A 22,042-nucleotide genomic window follows, 5' to 3' on the forward strand; every position below is an offset into this window, starting at 1 on the left:
TGTAATTCACTGGAGGAGATGTGGTCATAGGTTTAGAATTACTAGATTCTATTTCTACCGCTGTGTTACTGTGTAGTCACTATCTAGGGCTATTTGATCAGCCTCATCCGACAAGACCATAGACATATCATTGACAAGACTGACTATTTTAAGTCAGTGGGACATGATGGAGGAGACAATGAACTGATCGGAGGTGCAGTGGCTACATGGCTACCGCACCTAACAGAAATAAATAGGACCGTCATTATACTGAATAGTTTTAATATTCATCCAACATAAAATAATTCATAACTTTGGCCTTTGTTTATTCAACAGAAGTGCTCCAACATCTCTGTTCCATGTTCCTGGCAAGCTGCCCAGTACAAGACAACAGCTATATTTGTATTATGTAGCATTTGTTTGGCCCATAAATACAGGGCTTGTTCTATGAAGGGCATTTTACAGAGAACACAATGGCATTCTGAATGGCACATAGACACAGTACTTAGGCTCATCATCCACAGAACAGATAGCTAATGTACTTTATCGATTTTATGAGAAATGGTAATGTCTTCTAAAGAACCACCCCTCAATTTTTGAGAAGCACAGAATTCCAGTCCCCTAACATATATTTAAATAATTTCAAAGCTCTCTTTTGAATGTATGATGTGTGGATGGTGCAGTGTCTGACAGTACCTAAGAATATACAGCCAGTATTGGCTCCAGGAACAAAATGTTTAGTCATGAGGTCACGAGATTACACAGCAAGTAAAGCACAGCTGCTGTGATCTGTTACAGTATGTATGCCATTTCTGTTTCCACTTTTAGAGAGCTGTTTCAGAGGTCACAGTCATTCATTATAACATGAAACTGGTGTAAGAAAAGAATGCTTTGAAATGTCACGGCTTGTCATGGACTGATCGTAGCTGATTAGGCTACTGGATTTGTGGAGGGTGCCAGAAGCACTTTTTATTTTGAGTGGTGTACCAAAATAATCCAGTGGAGTAAACTACTTTCCCTATATAGGACTAAAATAAATAGTTAACAAAATCTCCTATCAAACCAAAACATAAACAATGCAGCAATAGCTTTTCTGTAAAAAAAAGAAAATCTCAAAGATATGTTAGTTATGACAATGTAATACAACCAAGCTTTTATATTTTGTTTACAATCAATGGGTGGTTTTGCATACGGATATTGTATAGATTGTGTGTGTGTGTGCCCTACAGGCTTTAGTTTACACTTCACACCTCTGCCTGACTGGCAGCAGAGTTGAGACTTGTCTTGTTTTTGAGACATGATTGGTTGATATAGTAATACCAAAGATGGTTCGGTAAATCTATTGGACTAGGCTAGGATACATTTAATATTTATTTCCTGTGCGCTCTGTGTCCCATGCTGCAACCAACCTTCATGGCCGCAGCATGTCGCTATGGAGGAAGCAGAACCAAAGCAATTTTCTAATCAGCTTAGTGTCTGTTCAGCAATACGGTTGACTAGATGTTAAGCGTTTCGTCTTTGTTTACCTTATCGAATCATGGGACGTACCAATAATTATCATTTTTCGGCTGAAGTATCGAGGCAACGGGACACAAATTAATTGAAGGTGCGTATGCGTAGCCTATCTCGTCTCAGAAACCGCAGCCAAGAATGTTATGCAATGCCTTTCTGTATAAATAGCGGCACCATATGTATATATGTTGTCAGAAAATAATGTGTACCCACTCATTATGAAAAGTCGTACTGTAAGAGGCTACAATAAGGCTGCTATAGAGAAGGCTAGGCCGTGTTACATTTCAATATGTAACGTTAACACGCTGACCAGAAATCAAGAGTAGGCTAGGCCTACTGTAGCCTATACATATTTTGGTTTTGTATAGCCTACTAAATCCAGGCCTGAACTCATATCCTTATCCTAACCATAACCCTTACCTAACCGTGTAAAATTGCAACGTCAATGGGGTGACGTCAGAGTTAGACGTCTCAAGGATCCAGTTGAGACTTTTCCGAGCAGAAATGCTGTGTCACATTTAGAGCCCATTCATGTGCGTCCCGTGCCAGTGCGCAGCCGATGATGTTGTGGGATAGCTATATCCAGTTTGACCTACTATATAAAACAGCGAGTTCTTTATCACACCGTGTTCTCATCTTTTTAATACGACACTAGCCTATGTTCAATCTAGGAGGTGGTGGGTATTCTATGCAATTTCATATGACGTGTAGGCTACTTAATCATTTTTGGAACACAGTATTAGCTGAAACAGTTCATAATATAAGGTCCATATAAACTATAGCGTAGCTGATGTGTAGATTACGCCGTTTTTTAGCCTTGACTGTGATATGGCAATGTAAACCGGGTATATTTTAATCTCTGACGAGTCTACAGCATTTGCATGTGGTCCATCAATTTGAATACAGAAGCCTACCAGGGCATCTAGCTACCACAAACATGTTTTTTTTTTGATTGTGGGCAGTGTTGCCAGGTCTAGCTACAATTTCTAGCCAATGACCTCTGAAAACTAGTCCCCAAAAATGTTTTCGAGGGCAAGAGAGTTGGAACATTTATCCATGAATACCTTTTTTGAAAAACAGTAACTATCGAATTAAGAAGGAATATCTACTTAATTTTTAACGATGTAGGCTAGGAAGAAAAATGTGGTTTTCCATCAAAATAATAATTCTTGGAAGTTTAAGAATATATTTCAAGAGAAAAGATAAATTGCGCTTATTAAACTCTCCAGATAAATCGACATCCATTGATGGAAAATTAACTTGTTTTGACTGCTATGATTAAACAATAAGGCCCTAGGAGGTGTGGTATATGGTCAATATACCACAAACACCTGAGGAGCCTTATTGCTATAATAAACTGGTTAACAGTGTAATTAGAATAGTAAAAGTTTATATTTTTTTGTCATTCCCATGGTACCGATATACCATGGCTTTCAACCAATTGGCATTCAGGGATCAAACCACCCAGTTTATAATTGTAAATAAATCCTGTTTGTGCATGTGCATAACTATAGATAATTCCGACAGGAGAGTTTGAATGATGAAAGTTGGACAGAGGATCTCAATCTCTGTGCAAGAAACACTTGGACGAACTTCAAAAAACAAATGTTAGGCTATTTTCTGGCAATTGTGCCTTCATTATGTGCCAGATGTTAAGACTACAAACCGTTATAAATGGCCTATTTACGAAATGTAATTGTTAGTACAATCGACATAGGCTATTGACAAAAATGTGGGTTTATAATTGCAATTCAACTTTGCCAAGGTTTGCTGAGCTAGATGCAGGTGGGCTGTAGCCCCTGAAAGGCCAACATCTCATTTCAGGGAAAAGTCCACAATGAAACTGACATTAAATGTGGAGAATGATACATTTGCGATAGAGCTGTGACCACGATCACAATTGATAACTTCCAATTTAATTAACTAAACATGGCCATTAACAATTGCATAATAATTCAAGACTACAACTAAAAAATGAGTTAAAGGCTATTTATTACATCTGTTTGCCAGCTCCAGGTAGGCAACACAAGTGGCACAAATTGATTTGCAATGACTCCAGCGATATCGACATTTCAACATTTATTGCACTGTATCATATGGTAGGCAACAGTATCTTACAATGGCATAGAAAAGAATAGCCTTTGATGGCCAACAAATGCAAATGTAGCCTATCAGTCTCCACATTTTGAATACATTTTAATTGTGGACTTTTTCCCATTTAAGAGAAGCACACGAGTGAGTTCCATAACTTCCATTTCAAATGTCCACTTGCACAGCGCTCCAGACCCTAGAACTGAGCATGAGTAAAACCCTTTGCTTGATACTGTTGTCCATGAGAAAAGTTGACATTTGAATGCAGTTTACTTAAATTCGCTCAGAGGTGGTTTAATCTAAAGAGCTCTAGTGTGCCTAAAGTCCTTTTCCAATGCTTTGTCACCGTTATATCAGTTCTAGCGCATTCCTTTTTTTATGGAAAAGGGTGTCTCCTAAATAGCCTTCCCACAAATGGTAAAAAGTTGTTACGATGTGCGAGTGTGCTACTCTTTCTCCTTGACAAAAGCTGCCTCTGCTGCAGCACTCTCAACCAGGGCTTTCAACGCACACACACTGCTCTGGCCCTTCCCACCACTCAGTCACTCAGTTACTCAGTAACACCCTGCTTACTACCTGATAGTCAGCAGCAGCAGGTTACAGTTAAATATATACAGTACCAGTCAAAAGTTTGGACACATACTCATTCCAGTATTTTTCTTAATTTGTACTATTTTCTACATTGTAGAATAATGTAGAACTATGAAATAACACATGGAATCATGTAGTAACCAAAAAGTGTTAAACAAATCAAAATATATTTTATACATTAGATTCTTCAAAGTAGCCACTCTTTGCATTCTCTCAACCAGCTTCATGAAGAATGCTTTTCCAACAGTCTTGGCGTTCCCACATATGCTGAGAACTTGTTGGCTGCTTTCCCTTCACTCTGCTGTCCAACTCATCGGAAACCATCTCAATTGGGTTGTGGTCGGGTGATTGTGGAGGCCAGGTCATCTGATGCAGCACTCCATCACTCTCCTTCTTGGCCAAATAGCCCTTTCACAGCCTGGAGATGTGTTTTGGGGGAATTGTCCAGTTGAAAAACAAATGATATTCCCACTAAGCACAAACCAGATGGGATGGCATATCGCTGCAGAATGCTGTGGTAGCCATGCTGGTTGTGTGCCTTAATCTAAATCAATCACAGTGTCACCAGCAAAGCACCCCCACACCATCACACTTCCTCTTCCATGCTTCACGGTGGGAACCACACATGCGGAGAACATCTGTTCACCTACTCTGCGTCTCACAAAGACACAGCGGTTGGAACCAAAAATCTCAAATTTGGACTCATCGGACCAAAAGACAGATTTCCACCGGTCTAATGTCTATTGGTCTTTGTTTGTTGGCCCAAGCAAGTCTCTTCTTCTTATCAGTGTCCTTTAGTAGTGGTTTCTTTGCAGCAATTTGACCATGAAGGCCTGATTTCATGTGGTGTCCTCTAAACAGTTGATGTTGAGATGTGTCTGTTACTTGAACTCTGTGAAGCATCTATTTGGACTGCAATCTGAGGTGCAGTTAACTCCAATGAACATATCTTCTTCTACAGCAGAGGTAACCCTGGGTCTTCCTTTCCTATGGAAAGTAATGATGGACTGTCATTTCTCTTTGCTGATTTGAGCAGTTCTTGACATAATATGGACTTGGTCTTTTACCAAATAAGGCTATCTTCTGTATACCACCCCTGCCATGTCATAACACAACTGATTGGCTCAAATACATTAAGAAGGAAAGAAATTCCACAAATTAACTTTTAACAAGGCATACCTGTTAATTGAAATGCATTCCAGGGGACTACCTCATGAAGCTGGTAGAGAGAATGCCAAGAGATGTGCAAAGCTGTCATCATGGAAGAGGGTGGCTACTTTGAAGGATCACAAATATAAAATATATTTTGTTTAACACTTTTTTGGTGACTACATGATTTCATATGTGACTCACCACTTGGATTCGGTCTTATGTAGCAACATTTGAAATGGTGTTTTACATTGGATGACAGTAGAGACTCAGAGCTACAAAACTGTATATCATACTGCATTGTTGAGGAACAATGGGAAAGTCATTCTGCTTTGAAAGTTGGTAAACTTGTCAACTCTTTTTGAGAAAATGGCCTTTGAATGTTTTGGTATCTAGTGAATAGTGCTTCTTTGTCTACACCCCTTCAGCATCGTTCACACCCTCTTAAGCTTTAGCCCCACCCATCTTGTTTCGCTCTCGGAGCGTTCAGAGCGCACACTTGGCGCTCTGGCCGATGATTTGTTTATCTATGGATAACATGAAAACAGCCTAGTTTGCAGTTGTTAGCTAATTTGTACTATTTAGCTAGCTTGCTGTTACTAGCTAATTTGTCCTGGGATATAAACGTTGAGTTGTTATTTTACCTGAAATGCACAAGGTCCTCTCTCTGACAATTAATCCATTATTATTATGTGACAATAATCTACACAAAATACACTAATGTCAAAGTGGAAGAATAATTCTAACATTTTCTAAAGATTAATAAAATTAAAATAAATATAATATAGACTTTGCATAAGTATTCAAGTCCTTGAGTCCATCATAAACTCAGCAAAAAAAGAAATGTTCCTTTTTCAGGACCCTGTCTTTCAAAGATAATTTGTAAAAATCTAAACTTCACAGCTCTTCATTGTAAAAGGTTTTAACACTGTTTCCCATGCTTGTTCAATGAACCATAAACAATTAATGAACATGCACCTGTGAAACGGTTGTTAAGACACTAACAGCATACATACGGAAGGCAATTAAGGTCACAGTTATGAAAACTTAGGACACTAAAGAGGCCTTTATACCGACTCTGAAAAACACCAAAAGAAAGATGCCCGGGGTCCCTGCTCATCTGCGTAAACGTTCCTTAGGCATGCTGCAAGGAAGCATGAGGACTGCAGATGTGGCCATATGTCCGTACTGCGAGACGCCTAAGACAGCGTTACAGGGAGACAGGACGGACAGCTGATCATCCTCGCAGTGGCAGCCCATGTGTAACACCTGCACAGGATCGGTACATCCGAACATCACACCTGCATGACAGGTACATGATGGCAACAACAACTGCCCGAGTTACACCAGGAACGCACAATCCCTCAATCAGTGGTCAGACTGTCCACAATAGGCTGAGAGAGACTGGACTGAGGGCTTGTAGGCCGGTGATGTCTGGTGAGGACCTGCCTTACATCACCGGCAACAACGTCGCCTATGAGCACAAATCCACTGTCGCTGGACCAGAAAGGACTGGCAAAAAGTGCTCTTCACTGACGAGTCGCGGTTTTGTCTCACCAGGGGTGAAGGTCGGATTCACGTTTATCGTCGAAGGAATGAGCGTTACACCGAGGTCTGTACTCTGGAGCGGGATCGATTTGGAGGTGTAGGGTCCGTCATGGTCTGAGGCGGTGTGTCACAGCATCATCGGACTGAGCTTGTTGTCCTTGCAGGCAATCTCAACGCTGTGCGTTACAGGGAAGACATCCTCCTCCTTCATGTGGTACCCTTCCTGCAGGCTCGTCCTGACATGACCCTCCAGCATGACAATGCCACCAGCCATACTGCTCGTTTTGTGCGCGATTTCCTGCAAGACAGGAAGGTCAATCTTCTGCCATGGCCAGCGAAGAGCCTGGATCTCAATCCCGTTGAGCACGTCTGGGACCTGTTGGATCGGAGAAATGTCCGTGAACTTGCAGGTGCCTTGGTGGAAGAGTGGGGTAACATCTCACAGCAAGAACTGGCAAATCTGATGCAGTCCCTGAGGAGGAGATGCACTGCAGTACTTAATGCAGCTGGTGGCCACACCAGATACTGACTGTTACTTTTGATTTTGACCCCCCCTTTGTTCAGGGACAAATTATTTCATTTATGTTAGTCACATGTCTGTGGAACTTGTTCAGTTTATGTCTCAGTTGTTGAATGTTATGTTCATAAAAATATTTGCTGAAAATAAATGCAGTTGACAGTGAGAGGTGTTTCTTTTTTTGCTGAGTTTACATTTACCTCTGAGTCTTCTTGGGTAAGTCTCTAAGAGGTTTGCCCACCTGGATTGTGCAATAGTTGCCTTTTATACAACGGTTGGGTCTATTCCTGAATGCTGATTGGTTAAAACTTAATTTATGGCGTAAAAATAATTATTTACTCTGGTCCATCTGACTGCGCAATCCACTGTCTCATCAGCTCAGCAAGGCAATTTATGAACTTGATCTCCACTCTAAAAAGCATCTAGACATTATCTCACATTTCTTTTCGACTAACATTTAGTTTTCAACAGCAGAGATTTGTATAAACCTTATTGTTTCAATATTCATTTTCGATCAACAGCTGTCACATAGCAATGCACGTGTCGGGATGAGACAGACAGGCAGGCAGTTTTTCTCAACCTGTTGAAGTCATGAATGAGCATAATTTTAATGGAACTGTGCCTTCGGAAAGTATTCAGACCCTTTGACTTTTTCCACATTTTGTTAGGTTACAGCTTTATTGTTTAAATTATTTTTTCCCCCTCATCAATCTACACACACCATAATGACAAAGCAAAAACAGGTTTTAGACATTTTTGCTAATTTAAAAAAGGTAAATATGATATTTCATTTTTTTATTCAAGTATTCAGACCCTTTGCTCAGTACTTTGTTGAAGCACATTTGGCAGGGATTACAGCCTCGAGTCTTCTTGGGTATGATGCTAAAAGCTTGGCACACCTGTATTTGTGGAGTTTCTCCCATTCTCTGTAGAACCTCTTAAGCTCTGTCAGGTTGGATGGGGTGCGTTGCTGCACAGCTATTTTCAGGTCTCTCCAGAGATGTTGATTCGGGTTCAAGGCCGGGCTCTGTCTGGGCCACTCAAGGACATTCAGAGACTTGTTCTGGAGCCACTCCTGCGTTGTCTTGGCTGTGTTCTTAAGGGTCGTTGTCCTGTTGGAAGATGAACCTTCATAGCCAATCTGAGGTCCTGAGCGCTCTGGAGCAGGTTTTCATCAAGGATCTCTCTGTACTTTGCTCCGTTCATCTTTGCCTCAATCCTGTCTAGTCGCCCAGGCCCTGCCGCTAAAAAACATCCCCAAAGCATGACGCTGCTGCCACCACCATGCTTCACTGTAGGGATGGTGCCAGGTTTCCTCCAGACGTGACTCTTGACATTCAGGCGAAAGAGTTCAATCTTGTTTTCATCAGACTAGAGAATCTTGTTTCAAATCATCTGAGATTCTTTAGGTTCTTTTTGGCAAACTCCAAGTGGGCTGTCGTGACTTTCACTGAAGAGTGGCTTCCATCTGGTCACTCTACCTTAAAGGCCTGATTGGTGGACTGCTGCAGAGATGGTTGTTCTGTCATCTCCACAGAGGACCTCTGGAGCTCTTGGTCACCTCCTTGACCAAGGCCCTTCTCCCCCGATTGTTCAGTTTGGCCGGGCGGCCAGCTCTAGGAAGAATCTTGGTGGTTCCAAACTTCTTCCATTTAAGAAATATGTTTGCCACTGTGTTCTTGCAGACCTTCAATGGTCAGAATTTTTTTGGTACACTTCCACAGATCTGTGCCCCGACACAATCCTGTCTCTGAGCTCTACGGACAATTCCTTTGTCCTCATGGCTTGTTTTTTGAACTGTGGGACCTTATATAGACAGGTGTGTGCCTTTCCAAATAATGTTAAATCAATTGAATTTACCTCAGGGGGACTCCAAGTTTTGAAAACATCTCAAGGATGATCAATGGAAACAGAATGCACCTGAGTTCAATTTTCGAGGCTCATAGCAAAGGGTCTGAATACTTATGCACATAAGGAGTTTCTGATTTTATTTTTTATGCATTTCAAAACATTTATAAAAAACGGTTTATGCTTTGTGTGTACATTGCTCAGGATTTTTTTATTTAATCATTTTTGGAACAAGGCTGTAATGTAACAAAATGTCGAAAAAGTCAAGGGGTCTGAATACTTTCCGAAGGCATTGTATATACAAAACAATATCAATAGAAAATAGGTAAAACAAAGAAAATCATTATCATATTAAAGTTCCAGAGTGGGATCTCTGCTACTTTTAGAGTTAGGATCCGATTTGTAAGTATTACCAACAGAGTGAATGTGAAAATGGATTCAAAATGGTCGCCCTCTGCTGGTGATTTGTAGGATGTGCTATAATACAATTGAAATGAGGGCTGTGATTGGTTACATTGCCTACTATGCCAATTTCTTTGTATAACATGGGCCATAACTTTTAAGAGCAACTTTAATTAAAAATATTTTTTCTCATTGAAATCAAATGTTTACGGCTTAGTTATAGTGAAAGATGTAAATTCTGGTGTTCATTTTGACCGTTCGTTGCAAAGTGGTATATTTAGGTATTTTTGTAGTAAATCTAACTTTTTTTGCCCCTAGAGGTTCAACTTTAACATTGAAATAATGATGTAGTCATCTCAAGGGAGAGGTTCGGTATGAAATACACTCTCTTCTTGATGTGCTGGGTGGTACCACCTCAGGGCTTACGATAAAAGCAGGTGACAGTGTGCCTTATTCGGCAATGGTCTTGGTAAGTGGAGTGCTGGAATCCTGCTTTTTTTTACCACGCTGCTTGATGAACCTAACCTTTCGTCCACAAAGCAAAAATAATAACAAAGGTACTGGGGTAGATACTGCCATTTTTTCCCCCTCATCTTCAATTCACTATTTAATTAATATGTCTGTTTTCTGTTGCAGTGATGTTTACTCTCACAGAGGTAGCCGCCCTGAATGACATCCAGCCAACTTATCGGATCCTGAAACCATGGTGGGACGTCTTTATGGACTACCTGGGTGTTGTCATGCTGATGCTGGCCATATTTTCTGGAACCATGCAATTAACCAAAGACCAGGTGGTTTGCCTTCCCGTCCTGGAACCAGCTCCAGAGGACCCCAGCAGCTTCACGACACCGCAGCCAGAGGAGGGGTCTGGTTCTGGGTCAGGGAACGGAGTAAGCAGGGTGACTCTAGCCGCCGCGCCCCTAATGATTAACGATCTACCGGATAGTGTTGTTCATGAGATCCACTTCACACAGTATGGTGGTGTTGGACAGCAGCCTCCGCCAACAGGCGTCAGGACAAACCTGGACTTTCAGCAGTATGTTTTTGTCAATCAGATGTGCTACCACGTTGCCCTGCCGTGGTACTCAAAATACTTCCCATACCTAGCTCTCATACACACCATCGTCCTTATGGTCAGCAGTAACTTTTGGTTCAAATATCCAAAGACTAGTTCGAAAATAGAGCATTTTGTGGGCATTCTGGGGAAGTGTTTTGAGTCTCCTTGGACGACCAAGGCATTGTCCGAGACGGCATGTGAGGACTCAGAGGAGAATAAGCAAAGGCTCACTGGTGCCCATTCCCTACCAAAACATTTCTCAACCAGCAGTGAAGAGGGAAGTCCTAACCAGTCCACCCCGATGCTGGCTAAATCTGGGGTCAAGTTTACTGCTGATAAGCCTGTTATTGAAGTCCCATGCATGACCATACTGGACAAGAAAGATGGAGAGCAGGCCAAGGCCTTGTTTGAAAAGGTTAGGAAGTTCCGTGCCCACGTGGAAGACAGTGATTTAATCTACAAGCTCTATGTTGCTCAAACTGTGATCAAAACCGTGAAGTTCATTTTAATCTTGTGTTACACAATGACATTTGTTGCTTCAATTGACTTTGACCATGTGTGTGAGCCTGACATAAAACATTTAACCGGATACTCTAAATTCCAATGCACACATAACATGGCATTCATGTTAAGGAAGCTGCTTGTCAGCTATATTTCCCTCGTCTGTATATATGGCCTCATCTGCATATACACTCTCTTCTGGCTGTTTCGACGACCTCTCAAGGAGTACTCTTTCGAGAAAGTCAGAGAGGAGAGTAGTTTCAGTGACATTCCTGACGTGAAGAACGACTTTGCGTTCCTCTTGCATATGGTCGATCAGTATGACCAGCTGTACTCAAAGCGTTTTGGCGTCTTCCTCTCTGAAGTCAGCGAGAATAAACTGCGAGAGATCAGCTTGAATCACGAGTGGACCTTTGAGAAACTGAGACAGCACGTAACCCGCAACGCTCAGGACAAATTGGAGCTCCATCTCTTCATGCTGTCAGGTCTGCCAGATGCTGTCTTTGATCTGACCGATTTGGAGATCCTAAAGCTAGAGCTGATCCCAGAGGCCAGGATAACAGCCAAGATCTCCCAGATGATCAACCTTCAGGAGCTTCACTTTTATCACTGTCCTGCCAAAGTTGAGCAGACCGCGTTCAGTTTCCTTCGCGACCACCTCCGGTGCCTTCATGTCAAGTTTACAGACGTAGCTGAGATCCCCACCTGGGTGTACCTGTTGAAAAGTCTGAGGGAGCTATACTTGGTCGGGAATCTGAATTCTGAAAACAACAAGATGATTGGTTTAGAATCTCTCAGAGACCTGAGACATCTGAAGATTCTGCATCTAAAAAGCAACTTGACGAAGGTCCCAACCAACATAACAGATCTCTCTCCACACCTGATCAAGCTGGTGGTACATAATGACGGTACTAAACTCCTGGTACTGAACAGTTTGAAAAAAATGATGAACCTAGCTGAACTGGAGCTTCACAATTGTGAACTGGAGAGGATTCCCCATGCTATTTTCAGTTTGACCAACCTGCAGGAGCTGGACCTGAAATCCAACAACATTCGCACCATTGAGGAGGTCATCAGCTTCCAGCACCTCAATAGGCTGATCTGCCTTAAACTGTGGCACAATAAAATCATCACCATTCCATTGTCCATAAGCCATGTCAAAAACCTTGAGTCCCTCTACCTTTCGCACAACAAACTGGAATCTCTGCCCGTACCTTTGTTTAACCTGCTGAAGCTGAGGTATCTGGACGTTAGCCACAACTCCATAGTGGTGATCCCTCTGGAGATCGGCTTCATGCAGAACCTCCAGCACTTTGCCATTACAGGAAACAAGGTGGAGGTGGTACCCAAGCAGCTGTTCAAGTGCACCAAATTGAAGGCACTATGTCTGGGACACAACTGTATTTCTGTCCTTCCAGAGAAGATTAGCAATCTGGTGCAGCTAACAAACCTGGAGCTTATGGGAAACTGTCTGGACCGCCTGCCAGCCCAGCTAGGCCAGTGTCATCTCCTCCGCAGGAACTGCCTGGTGGTGGAGGACCACCTCTTTGACTCACTCCCCCTAGACGTCAAGGAGAGTATCAATCAGGAAGCCAACGTTCCCTTTGCTAATGGGGTGTGAGTGTGGAAGGACAGTCACTTTACCCATACAGGAATGAGATTACAAAAATGTGGCAATAACTGTCCATACACAGCCAGCTAGTCAACTTTTTTAATTACAGCATGTGAACTGGAATAACGGTTTTTGCTCAGGGCTGACTCGTCGAACAGATGATGTTTAAACTTATAGAAAATGGCACTGTGCTAACTATTTAAAAGAGTTGATTCCAGGTACTGTGGAAAATGCTAGAATGATGGTCTAGATCCAGAATAATAGGTTAGTTCCATAGTGATGGGCTGATTCCAGAATAACAGACAAGTTCCAGAATGATGGGCTAGTTCCAGAATAAGGAGCTGGTTCCAGAGTGAGTTTGTTGTAGAATGACAGCAATGGTTGTGTTAGACACTAAATGATTAGTCAATGTTCTGAGGAAAAGGGATGCTCCTCTTAATGAAACAGAGAATGGTGGTGTAGAATTCATAGATACCAGGGATACAGTAGCCTCAAATTATTGGCACCCTTGATAAAGATGAGCAAAAAATAATGTATAAAAAAAGAACACAAATACTGAGCTATATTGTATGCATTTTATTATTTTATACTAATACTAATCGCTCAGAGAAGTAGATTTGGTTTAACAAGTAAAACAAAACAAATCTCAAAAATATATGACAACAAGCAATGACAACAAGCTCAGTCCGATGATGCTGTGACACACCGCCCCCAGACCATGACGGACCCTTCGAATCCAAATCGATCCCGTTCTAGAGTACAGGCCTCGATGTAACGCTCATTCCTTCGACGATAAACGTGAATCCGACCTTCACCCCTGGTGAGACAAAACCACGACTCGTCAGTGCAGAGTACTTTTTGCCAGTCCTTTCTGGTCCAGCGACGGTGGGTTTGTGCCCATAGGTGACATTGTTGCCAGTGATGTCTGGTGAGGACCACTGATGGAGGGATTGTGCATTCCTGGTGTAACTCGGGCAGTTGTTGTTGCCATCCTGTACCTGTCATGCAGGTGTGATGTGCGGATGTACCGATCCTGTGCAGGTGTTGTTACACATGGTCTGCCATTGCGAGGACGATCAGCTGTCCGTCCTGTCTCCCTGTAGCACTGTCTTAGGCGTATCACAGTACGGACATTGCAATTTATTGCCCTGGCCACATTTGCAGTCCTCATGCCTCCTTACAGCATGCCTAAGGTACGTTCACGCAGATGAGCAGGGACCCATGGCATCTTTCTTTTGTTGTGTGTCAGAGTTACTAGAAAGGCCTCTTTAGTGTCCTAAGTTTTCATAACTGTGACCTTAATTTCCTACCGTCTGTAAGCTGTTAGTGTCTTACCGACCGTTTCACAGGTGCATGTTCATGAATTGTTTATGGTTCATTGAACAAGCATGGGAAACAGTGTTTAAACCCTTTACAATGAAGATCTGTGAAGTTATTTGGATTTGTATGAATGATCTTTGAAAGACAGGGTCCTGAAAAAGGGCCGTTTCTTTTTTTGCTCAGTTTACCTGCTGTAAAATATGATGGTAGATATTTTATGATATGGGGCTGTTTCGCTTCCACTCGTCCTGAGGCCCTTGTTAAGGTCAACGGCATCATGAACTCTTCCAAGTACGAGGACATTTAGCCAAAAACCTGGTTGTCTCTGCCAGGAGGCAGAATTTTGGCTGCAAGTGGATCTTTCAGCATAACAATGACCCCAAGCATGCATCAAAATCCACAAAGAAATGGTTAATTGATAACAAAATCCACATTTTGTAACGGCCATCTCAGTCCCTGGACTTGAACCCCAGCACAGACCAAAGGATATCAAGGATCTGGAAAGTTTCTGTGTGGATGAATGGTCTAAGATCCTTCCCAATGTGTTCTCAAATCTCATAAAACATTATAGAAAAAGGATAGGTGCCCTTATCCTTGCATGGGTAAGGTGCACAACGCATTGGAAACGGGTGGCAATCATTTTTACGTATCTTAATATATATATTCTTTTAGCTTGTTAAAGAAAATATTTTTCTCTGAGCAATTGTATTATTACAAAATATAATTTTCCAATTGTTTTGAATAGGCCATACAATATTGTTCAGTATTTGTATTATTTATGTGATACTGTCTTTTTTGCTCATCTTTATTAAGGGTGTCAACAATTTTGGTGGTGACTATATCAGGGTTGGGCTCAATTCAGAATTGAATTGAGAATACCTTATAAATTTCAATTCTTGAATTGAAGCAGCAAACAGGATAAGAATTGCAATTTGAATTACAGGAAATAGAATTGAATTAAGTGAAATTCTAAGAAATTCAAAAGGCAGAGACATATCTCCGACTGGCCAATAAAAAGAAAAGATTAAGATGGGCAAAAGAGCGGGCACTGGACAGAGGAACTCTGCCTAGAAGGCCATCATCCCGGAGGCACCTCTTCACTGTTGACGTTGAGACTGGTGATTTGCGGGTACTATTTAATGAAGCTGCCAGTTGAGGACTTGTGAGGCGTCTGTTTCTCAAACTAGACACTCTAATGTACTTGTCCTCTTGCTCAGTTGTGCACTGGGGCCACCCACTCCTCTTTCTATTCTGGTTACAGCCAGTTTGCTCTGTTCTGTGAAGGGAGTTTACAGCATTGTATGAGATCTTCAGTTTCTTGTCAATTTCTTGCATGGAGTAGCCTTCATTTCTCAGAACAAGAATAGACTGACGAGTTTCAGAAGAAAGGTCTTTGTTTCTGGCCCTTTTGAGCCTGTAATCAAACCCACAAATCCTGATTCTCCAGATACTCAACTAGTCTAAAGGAGGCCAGTTTTATTGCTTCTTTAATTAGAACAACAGTTTTCAGCTGTGCTAACATAATTGCAAAAGGGTTTTCTAATGATCAATTAGCCTTTTAAAATGATAAACTTGGATTAGTTAACTCAACGTGCCATTGGAACACAGGAGTGATGGTTGCTGATAATGGGCCTCTGTATGCCTATTTAGATATTAGATTAAAAATCAGCAGGGTCCAGCTACAGTAGTCATTTACAACATTAACAATGTTTACACTGTATTTCTGATCAATTTTATGTTATTTTAATGGACAAAAAAAAAGCAAGGACATTTCTAAGTGACCACAGACTTTTGAACGGTAGTGTATCTGGAAGTGTGACTTGTCAGATTCAATGAAACTCAAGTTCTATGACTGAGTTGAATTTATTCAAATTGCACTGAATAAAATTATACTTCCTGTCACTCAAACTCTAATTCTACATCCTGTGGAGTGTGGCTATATTCAATTAAAATGTCAACTCATGAGTTGAATGGGAGTCAATTCCAAAATTCTGAATTGGGCCCAACCCTGGACTGTGTATGAACTGATGAGCTTTTATCTTTTGTTATTTTGTTTTATTTACTGTATGTTTTATAGCAAAATGTCTCTACCTTTTACCTGAATCCAGGATGTAGCAGCTTAGGGATTCCTCTCACGATTTTTACGTCATTCTTTTGTTGTCATTATTTAGATTATAAATACCTGTGGTTGTTTGAAAGGAACCTCCAAACTTACCGACAAGTGTGACAACCCAGTCAACAAGCATGCCTATGCCCGTACTATATCTGCTGTGGTAAGAACCACATGTTATAAGCAGACCAAAGCAAGGAAGAGTTTATCAACAAGGATAATTAATAAACACTATTGTACGTGATATCCGCTCTGCAGCATTGATGTGCATCAACAATATGGTCTTGGCTACTCACTTAATGACATTGTGCATGTGTATGTTTGCTATCCTTTTACTCATAAATGTGTCAGTAAAGTATTTAACTCTTTCAATAGACATTTTCAACATGTCCGTTCCCCTGTGATGCATTCAGAATGAAATATACCAGAGGTTCCTCTGGTATCTGATTTCCCCTATGTCTCAATTTCACAATATGTTTGAAGTATTTTTAACTTCACTGGTATGGTTGTAGGCTACCAGAGCATGTGATGCAGGCCATGCCAGGTCATTTTGAACTGTTTTGCACCTTTCAATCAGTCAGAAGTATCATATTCCTGCCTTCCATTGGTGGCACACATCTAATTAATTTAGTCATATAGTGCCTATCTTTTCCATTCATTTAGGATTCAGACCTGCAGATATCTCCTAATGCTTATAGGCTGATCTACACAGCAGTTGCTGTTGAATAGGAATTCACCTCAGCCTGACACCACTTTTTTGTTGCATGGAATCATCTGACAAACTTAGATTTGCGGTAAACTTTTATTTAATTTGACATTTTGTTCAACCAATGAAAAATGCTACCATCTGAAATGCTACAGTGTTCAGTCTCGACTAGTTAAAAGATTATAAATGTTAAGGTATGACAATTGTAACTCAATAAAGGAGTTGCGTTGACTTGCACAGTAAACCAATTGTGTCATGTCTTGCATGGATTTGATGACAAGCTCATGGGATCATCAGTTGTAGATTTCACTTGCAAGGTATAGATTTGAATTTGTTTATTTGAACCCCAAAATTGAAGTATCACTTTGGTCTCAGAAACTATCACAATGTGAACCATCAAAATATTAGAATGATCAAATAAAAGCATGCACATATTTGATGCATTATTGATAGACTCCAATACTTTTAAAGAGTGTTAATATATCACAAACTGATGACATTATTCCCATTTCCAAATGTTGACTATTTTCTATCAGGATTGTTTTTAAAAAAAATTGAGAGAAATGTGTGTTTCTTATTTTATATTCATTTCTATATAATTCTGTTTTTAGCATGTTAGAAGAACGTGTTTTCAGCATTGTAGAAGTCATGAGAATAATGTGTAGAGAGACTGTCTAACCGAAAGATTACTATGAGGGATACGTGTGATTCACTGTTGTAATGCGCCCTCAGTCAAAGCATGATTTCTGACTGATAATGCTTGAAAATCTATAAATTGTGTGCGTGTGTGGCAGGGAACTATTACTTAAGTTCCAATATAAAAAAAAACTATACATTGTTTTGTAAACAACAAATAATAAGGGGGTCTCATATGAAGCCATTGTCCTTTTGTTTTTGTTTAGTACGGTATAACTTTAGTTTTAAAAATTGAGTATTTCCATTTTTATTAACGTTTCGATATAATATTTTGTATTTTAACCATCTGATATTCTAATGTTTCTCTTCTATATCTACTAAACTAACACAAGCTAAATTTGAGTCGACTTCTGTCGACTCACTGGGATTCTCTGCCTCTAACCCTCTTACAGGGGCTGAGTCACTGGCTTACTGGTGCTCTTTCATGCCGTCCCTAGGAGGGGTGCATCACTTGAGTGGGTTGAGTCACTGACGTGGTCTTCCTGTCTGGGTTGGCGCCCCCCCTTGGGTTGTGCCGTGGCGGAGATCTTTGTGGACTATACTCGGCCTTGTCTCAGGATGGTAAGTTGGTGGTTGAAGATATCGCTCTAGTGGTGTGGGGGCTGTGCTTTGGCAAAGTGGGTGGGGTTATATCCTTCCTGTTTGTCCCTGTCCTGGGGTATCATCGGATGGGGCCACAGTGTCTCGTGACCCCTCCTGTCAGACTCCAGTATTTATGCTGCAGTAGTTTGTGTCGGGGGGCTAGGGTCAGTCTGTTATTTCTGGAGTACTTCTCCTGTCTTATCCGGTGTCCTGTGTGAATTTAAGTATGCTCTCTCTAATTCTCTCTTTCTTTCTCTCTCTCGGAGGACCTGAGCCCTAGGACCATGCCTCAGGACTACCTGGCATGATGACTCCTTGCTGTCCCCAGTCCACCTGGCCGTGCTGCTGCTCCATTTTCAACTGTTCTGCCTGCGGCTATGGAACCATGACCTGTTCACCGGACGTGCTACCTGTCCCAGACCTACTGTTTTCAACTCTCTAGAGAGCAGGAGCTGTAGAGATACTCTTAATGATCGGCAATGAAAAGCCAACTGACATTTACTCCTGAGGTGCTGACTTGCTGCACCCTCGACAACTACTGTGATTACTATTATTTGACCATGCTGGTCATTTATGAACATTTGAACATCTTGGCCATGTTCTGTTATAATCTCCACCCGGCACACCCAGAAGAGGACTGGCCACCCCTCATAGCCTGGTTCCTCTCTAGGTTTCTTCCTAGGTTTTGGCCTTTCTAGGGAGTTTTTCCCAGCCACCGTGCTTCTACACCTGCATTGCTTGCTGTTTGGGGTTTTAGGCTGGGTTTCTGTACAGCACTTTGAGATATCAGCTGATGTAAGAAGGGCTATATAAATACATTTGCTTTGACTTACACTACCACCAAAAATACGTTTAGGCACACTACATACAGAGGCAATAAAAAGTCTACACCCCCTTGGATTTCTTCACATTTTGTGTTATAAAGTGGGATTAAAATGGATTTAATTGTCATTCTTTTGTCAACGATCTACACAAACTACTCTAACGTCAAAGTGGAAGAAAAATTCTAACATTATTTTTAAGATGAATGAAAAATAAAACATAAATGAGTAAATCGATGTTAGAAACACCTTTGGCCGCAATTACAGCTATCTTATTGGGGAAGTCTCATCAGAGCTTTGCACACCTGGATTGTGCAATTTATCAGAATTCAAGCTCTGTCAGGATGTTGGGGATCATGGCTAGACAGCAATTTTCAAATCTTGCCCTATGCGTTCAAGCAGATTTAACTAAATACTCCAGTGTAGATCTGGCTTTGTGTTGTAGGTTATTGTCCTGCTAGAAGGTGAATTCCTCTTCCAGTGTCTGGTGTAAAGCAGACTGAATCAAGTTTTCCTTTAGGATTTTGCCTGTGCTTAGCTCCATCCCATTTATTTTCATCCCGAAAAAGTCTTTGCCGATGTCAAGAATACCCATACCATGATCCAGCCACCATGCTTGAATATAAGGAGGCAGTTACTCAGTGATATGTTGTTGGATTTGCCCCAAACATAAGGCTTTGCATTTAGGCAGAAAAGTGTATCCCTTTGCTGTTGTTTTTTGTTTTTTGCAGTATAACTTTAGTGCCTTTTTGCATACATATGCATGTTTTGGAATATATTTTATTCTTTATATTTGGATTCTTCTTTTCACGCTGTCATTTAGGTCATTATTGAGGAGTCACTACAATGTTGTTGATCCATCCTCAGTTCTCCCATCACAGCCATTTTACTCTGTAGGTATTTTTAAATCAACAATGGCCTCATGGTGACATCCCTAAGCAGTTTCCTTCCTGTCCTGCAGCTCAGTTCAGAAGGACGACTGCATCTTTGATGTGTCTGGGTGGTTTATCATCCACAGCATATTTATTAACTTGACCGTGGTTAAAGATGTACTCAACGTTAGATGGTTTATTGTTACCCATCTACCAATCACTGCTCTTCTTTATGAGGCGTTAGAAAAGCTCCCTGGTCTTTGTAGTTTAATCTGTGCTTGAAATGCAATACTTTACTGAGGGACCTTACATATGTTGTATGTATAGGAGACAGAGGAAGGGGTAGTCATTCAAAAATGATATCAACCCCTATTATTTCACACAGTGAGTTCATGTAATTTGTGATTTGTTAAGCCAAATTTGACTTATGAACTAATTTAGGCTTGCCTAAAAAAAGTAATGAATACTTTTGCAACAACTATATTTTAGTTGATAAATTATTATTTTGTAAACATTTTGAATGACAGATTAATGACAAAAAAATGTCAATTAAATCTATTTCAGTCCCACTTTGTAACACAAAATGTGATAAAAAGTTCAAGGCGGTGTAGACTTTCTATAGGCACAGTACTTCCTTCCTGACAGACCATCCCAGGATATGCATTCACAAATCCTATGTGTGTTGACAACTGTACATTGTGGAATATTGTTATTATACAAACCACACTGTTTACTTAACAATGATTGATGCCATGTCTGCTAAATGACTTAAATGTAATGTAAATGTAATTAGGATGGTTGATAACAGTGATCCCTGCAGGACATTCAAACAACTCCTGATCAAATTCCTCGGTTACCTGTAAATAAAATGTTCAAATCATATATTACAGGCAAGTTATCTTTTTTTGATGAACAATAAAGACAATGATATCCATTTTGTACCTGCTTTATCTTTGACAGTTACCAACACGACTTTTTATTATTTCAGTATCTGTTTAAATGTGGTTCTCAGATGTGCTCTTCTGGGCCCTGTTCAGTACGCAAAATGTTCTTAAACATTGCAGATAGGAATACAACAAATAGAGCCGACGTGAGTCCTTATTCTACATGTCAGAGATCCATGTTTGTTCTACATAGAAATATGCTATCTAAACATTCCAAAACATTGAGTCTTGCTGAACGCGCCCCATGCTTTCTCTTGGGAATGGGGATGCAACGTATTAATATCCTATTGGAGGCTGTGATGTCACCTGACAGCCTTAGGACCAGATGGTAGGTCTAGTGGTGAACGGTCTTGGAGTGCCATTGTGTGGGAGGACAGTGTTACTATAGCTTATTTCCTCATAGATAAGCCTGCATACATAGCAAAACCACTTACTTTCTAATAATTAAATGGATCTTACTTCACACTGGCGCTACTGCGAACTATTATTTAGATACTTTTTTCCCGGGTATAATAAGTAATATTCCAGATATAATTAGCTAATAATGCAGTCAAAGTAGCGGACGTTCAAGTAACTGTCCAGTGTTTCCAGATTTTTATGAAATATAACCTATAATTACTTACAATATGAGTGAAAAATATTTACCAAAAAAATGTAATTGACCAAACTTTAGTATTTCTCTATTTCTCAAATTGACTGTAGCTGGCTAATTAATTTGATAATGCTTTTTAATACACCCAGTTTTATGCTGTTTTAGTTCACACAACATGTCACGCTGTCACCTATAGTAAAAACTGATGACCAACATGGGGGTAAACAATAAAATTGGCCATGCTCTCTTGTCCTACCAGATCTGCGACGAGAAGGTTTTAGCTAGTGTATCCCTCTGTCCTTCAACTCTTGTTGTAAGTAGTTGTCTGGTTTGTCAGGTCCCAGGATGCCATGATTATTTATTTGCAAGTTAATTGCAATTGTCTTTTTGTTTTCGCCCTATCTGTACCTGATAGAGTAGATCTAGTCTCACGTGCGGAAGTAAGCCTTCTGGCGCGAGAGACTCAGAAGTTCTGATTGAACGTACGCACATTTGAGAGCCCCAGGACGGTCCATTTACCTTGTGCTGTTCTAATGTATGCTATCAAATCCTGCAATTTCATTAGAGCAGTTCCCCCTCATAGCAAATAGCT

At 40.8% G+C, this 22,042-nt stretch overlaps 1 protein-coding gene across 1 annotated transcript; it reads left to right on the forward strand.

Annotated features, from left to right (window-relative positions):
• Positions 1-1,369: 1,369 nt before the first annotated feature.
• On the forward strand, positions 1,370-17,187 carry LOC129855435 (volume-regulated anion channel subunit LRRC8D-like). The gene is made up of 2 exons (XM_055923090.1): positions 1,370-1,585; positions 10,274-17,187. The coding sequence occupies exon 2, from the start codon at positions 10,276-10,278 to the stop codon at positions 12,814-12,816; it is 2,541 nt and encodes an 846-aa protein (XP_055779065.1). The 5' UTR covers positions 1,370-1,585; positions 10,274-10,275; the 3' UTR covers positions 12,817-17,187.
• Positions 17,188-22,042: the final 4,855 nt, after the last annotated feature.

Source organism: Salvelinus fontinalis, chromosome 5 (assembly GCF_029448725.1).
Source record: "Salvelinus fontinalis isolate EN_2023a chromosome 5, ASM2944872v1, whole genome shotgun sequence".
In the NCBI taxonomy this organism is placed as follows: domain Eukaryota; kingdom Metazoa; phylum Chordata; class Actinopteri; order Salmoniformes; family Salmonidae; genus Salvelinus; species Salvelinus fontinalis.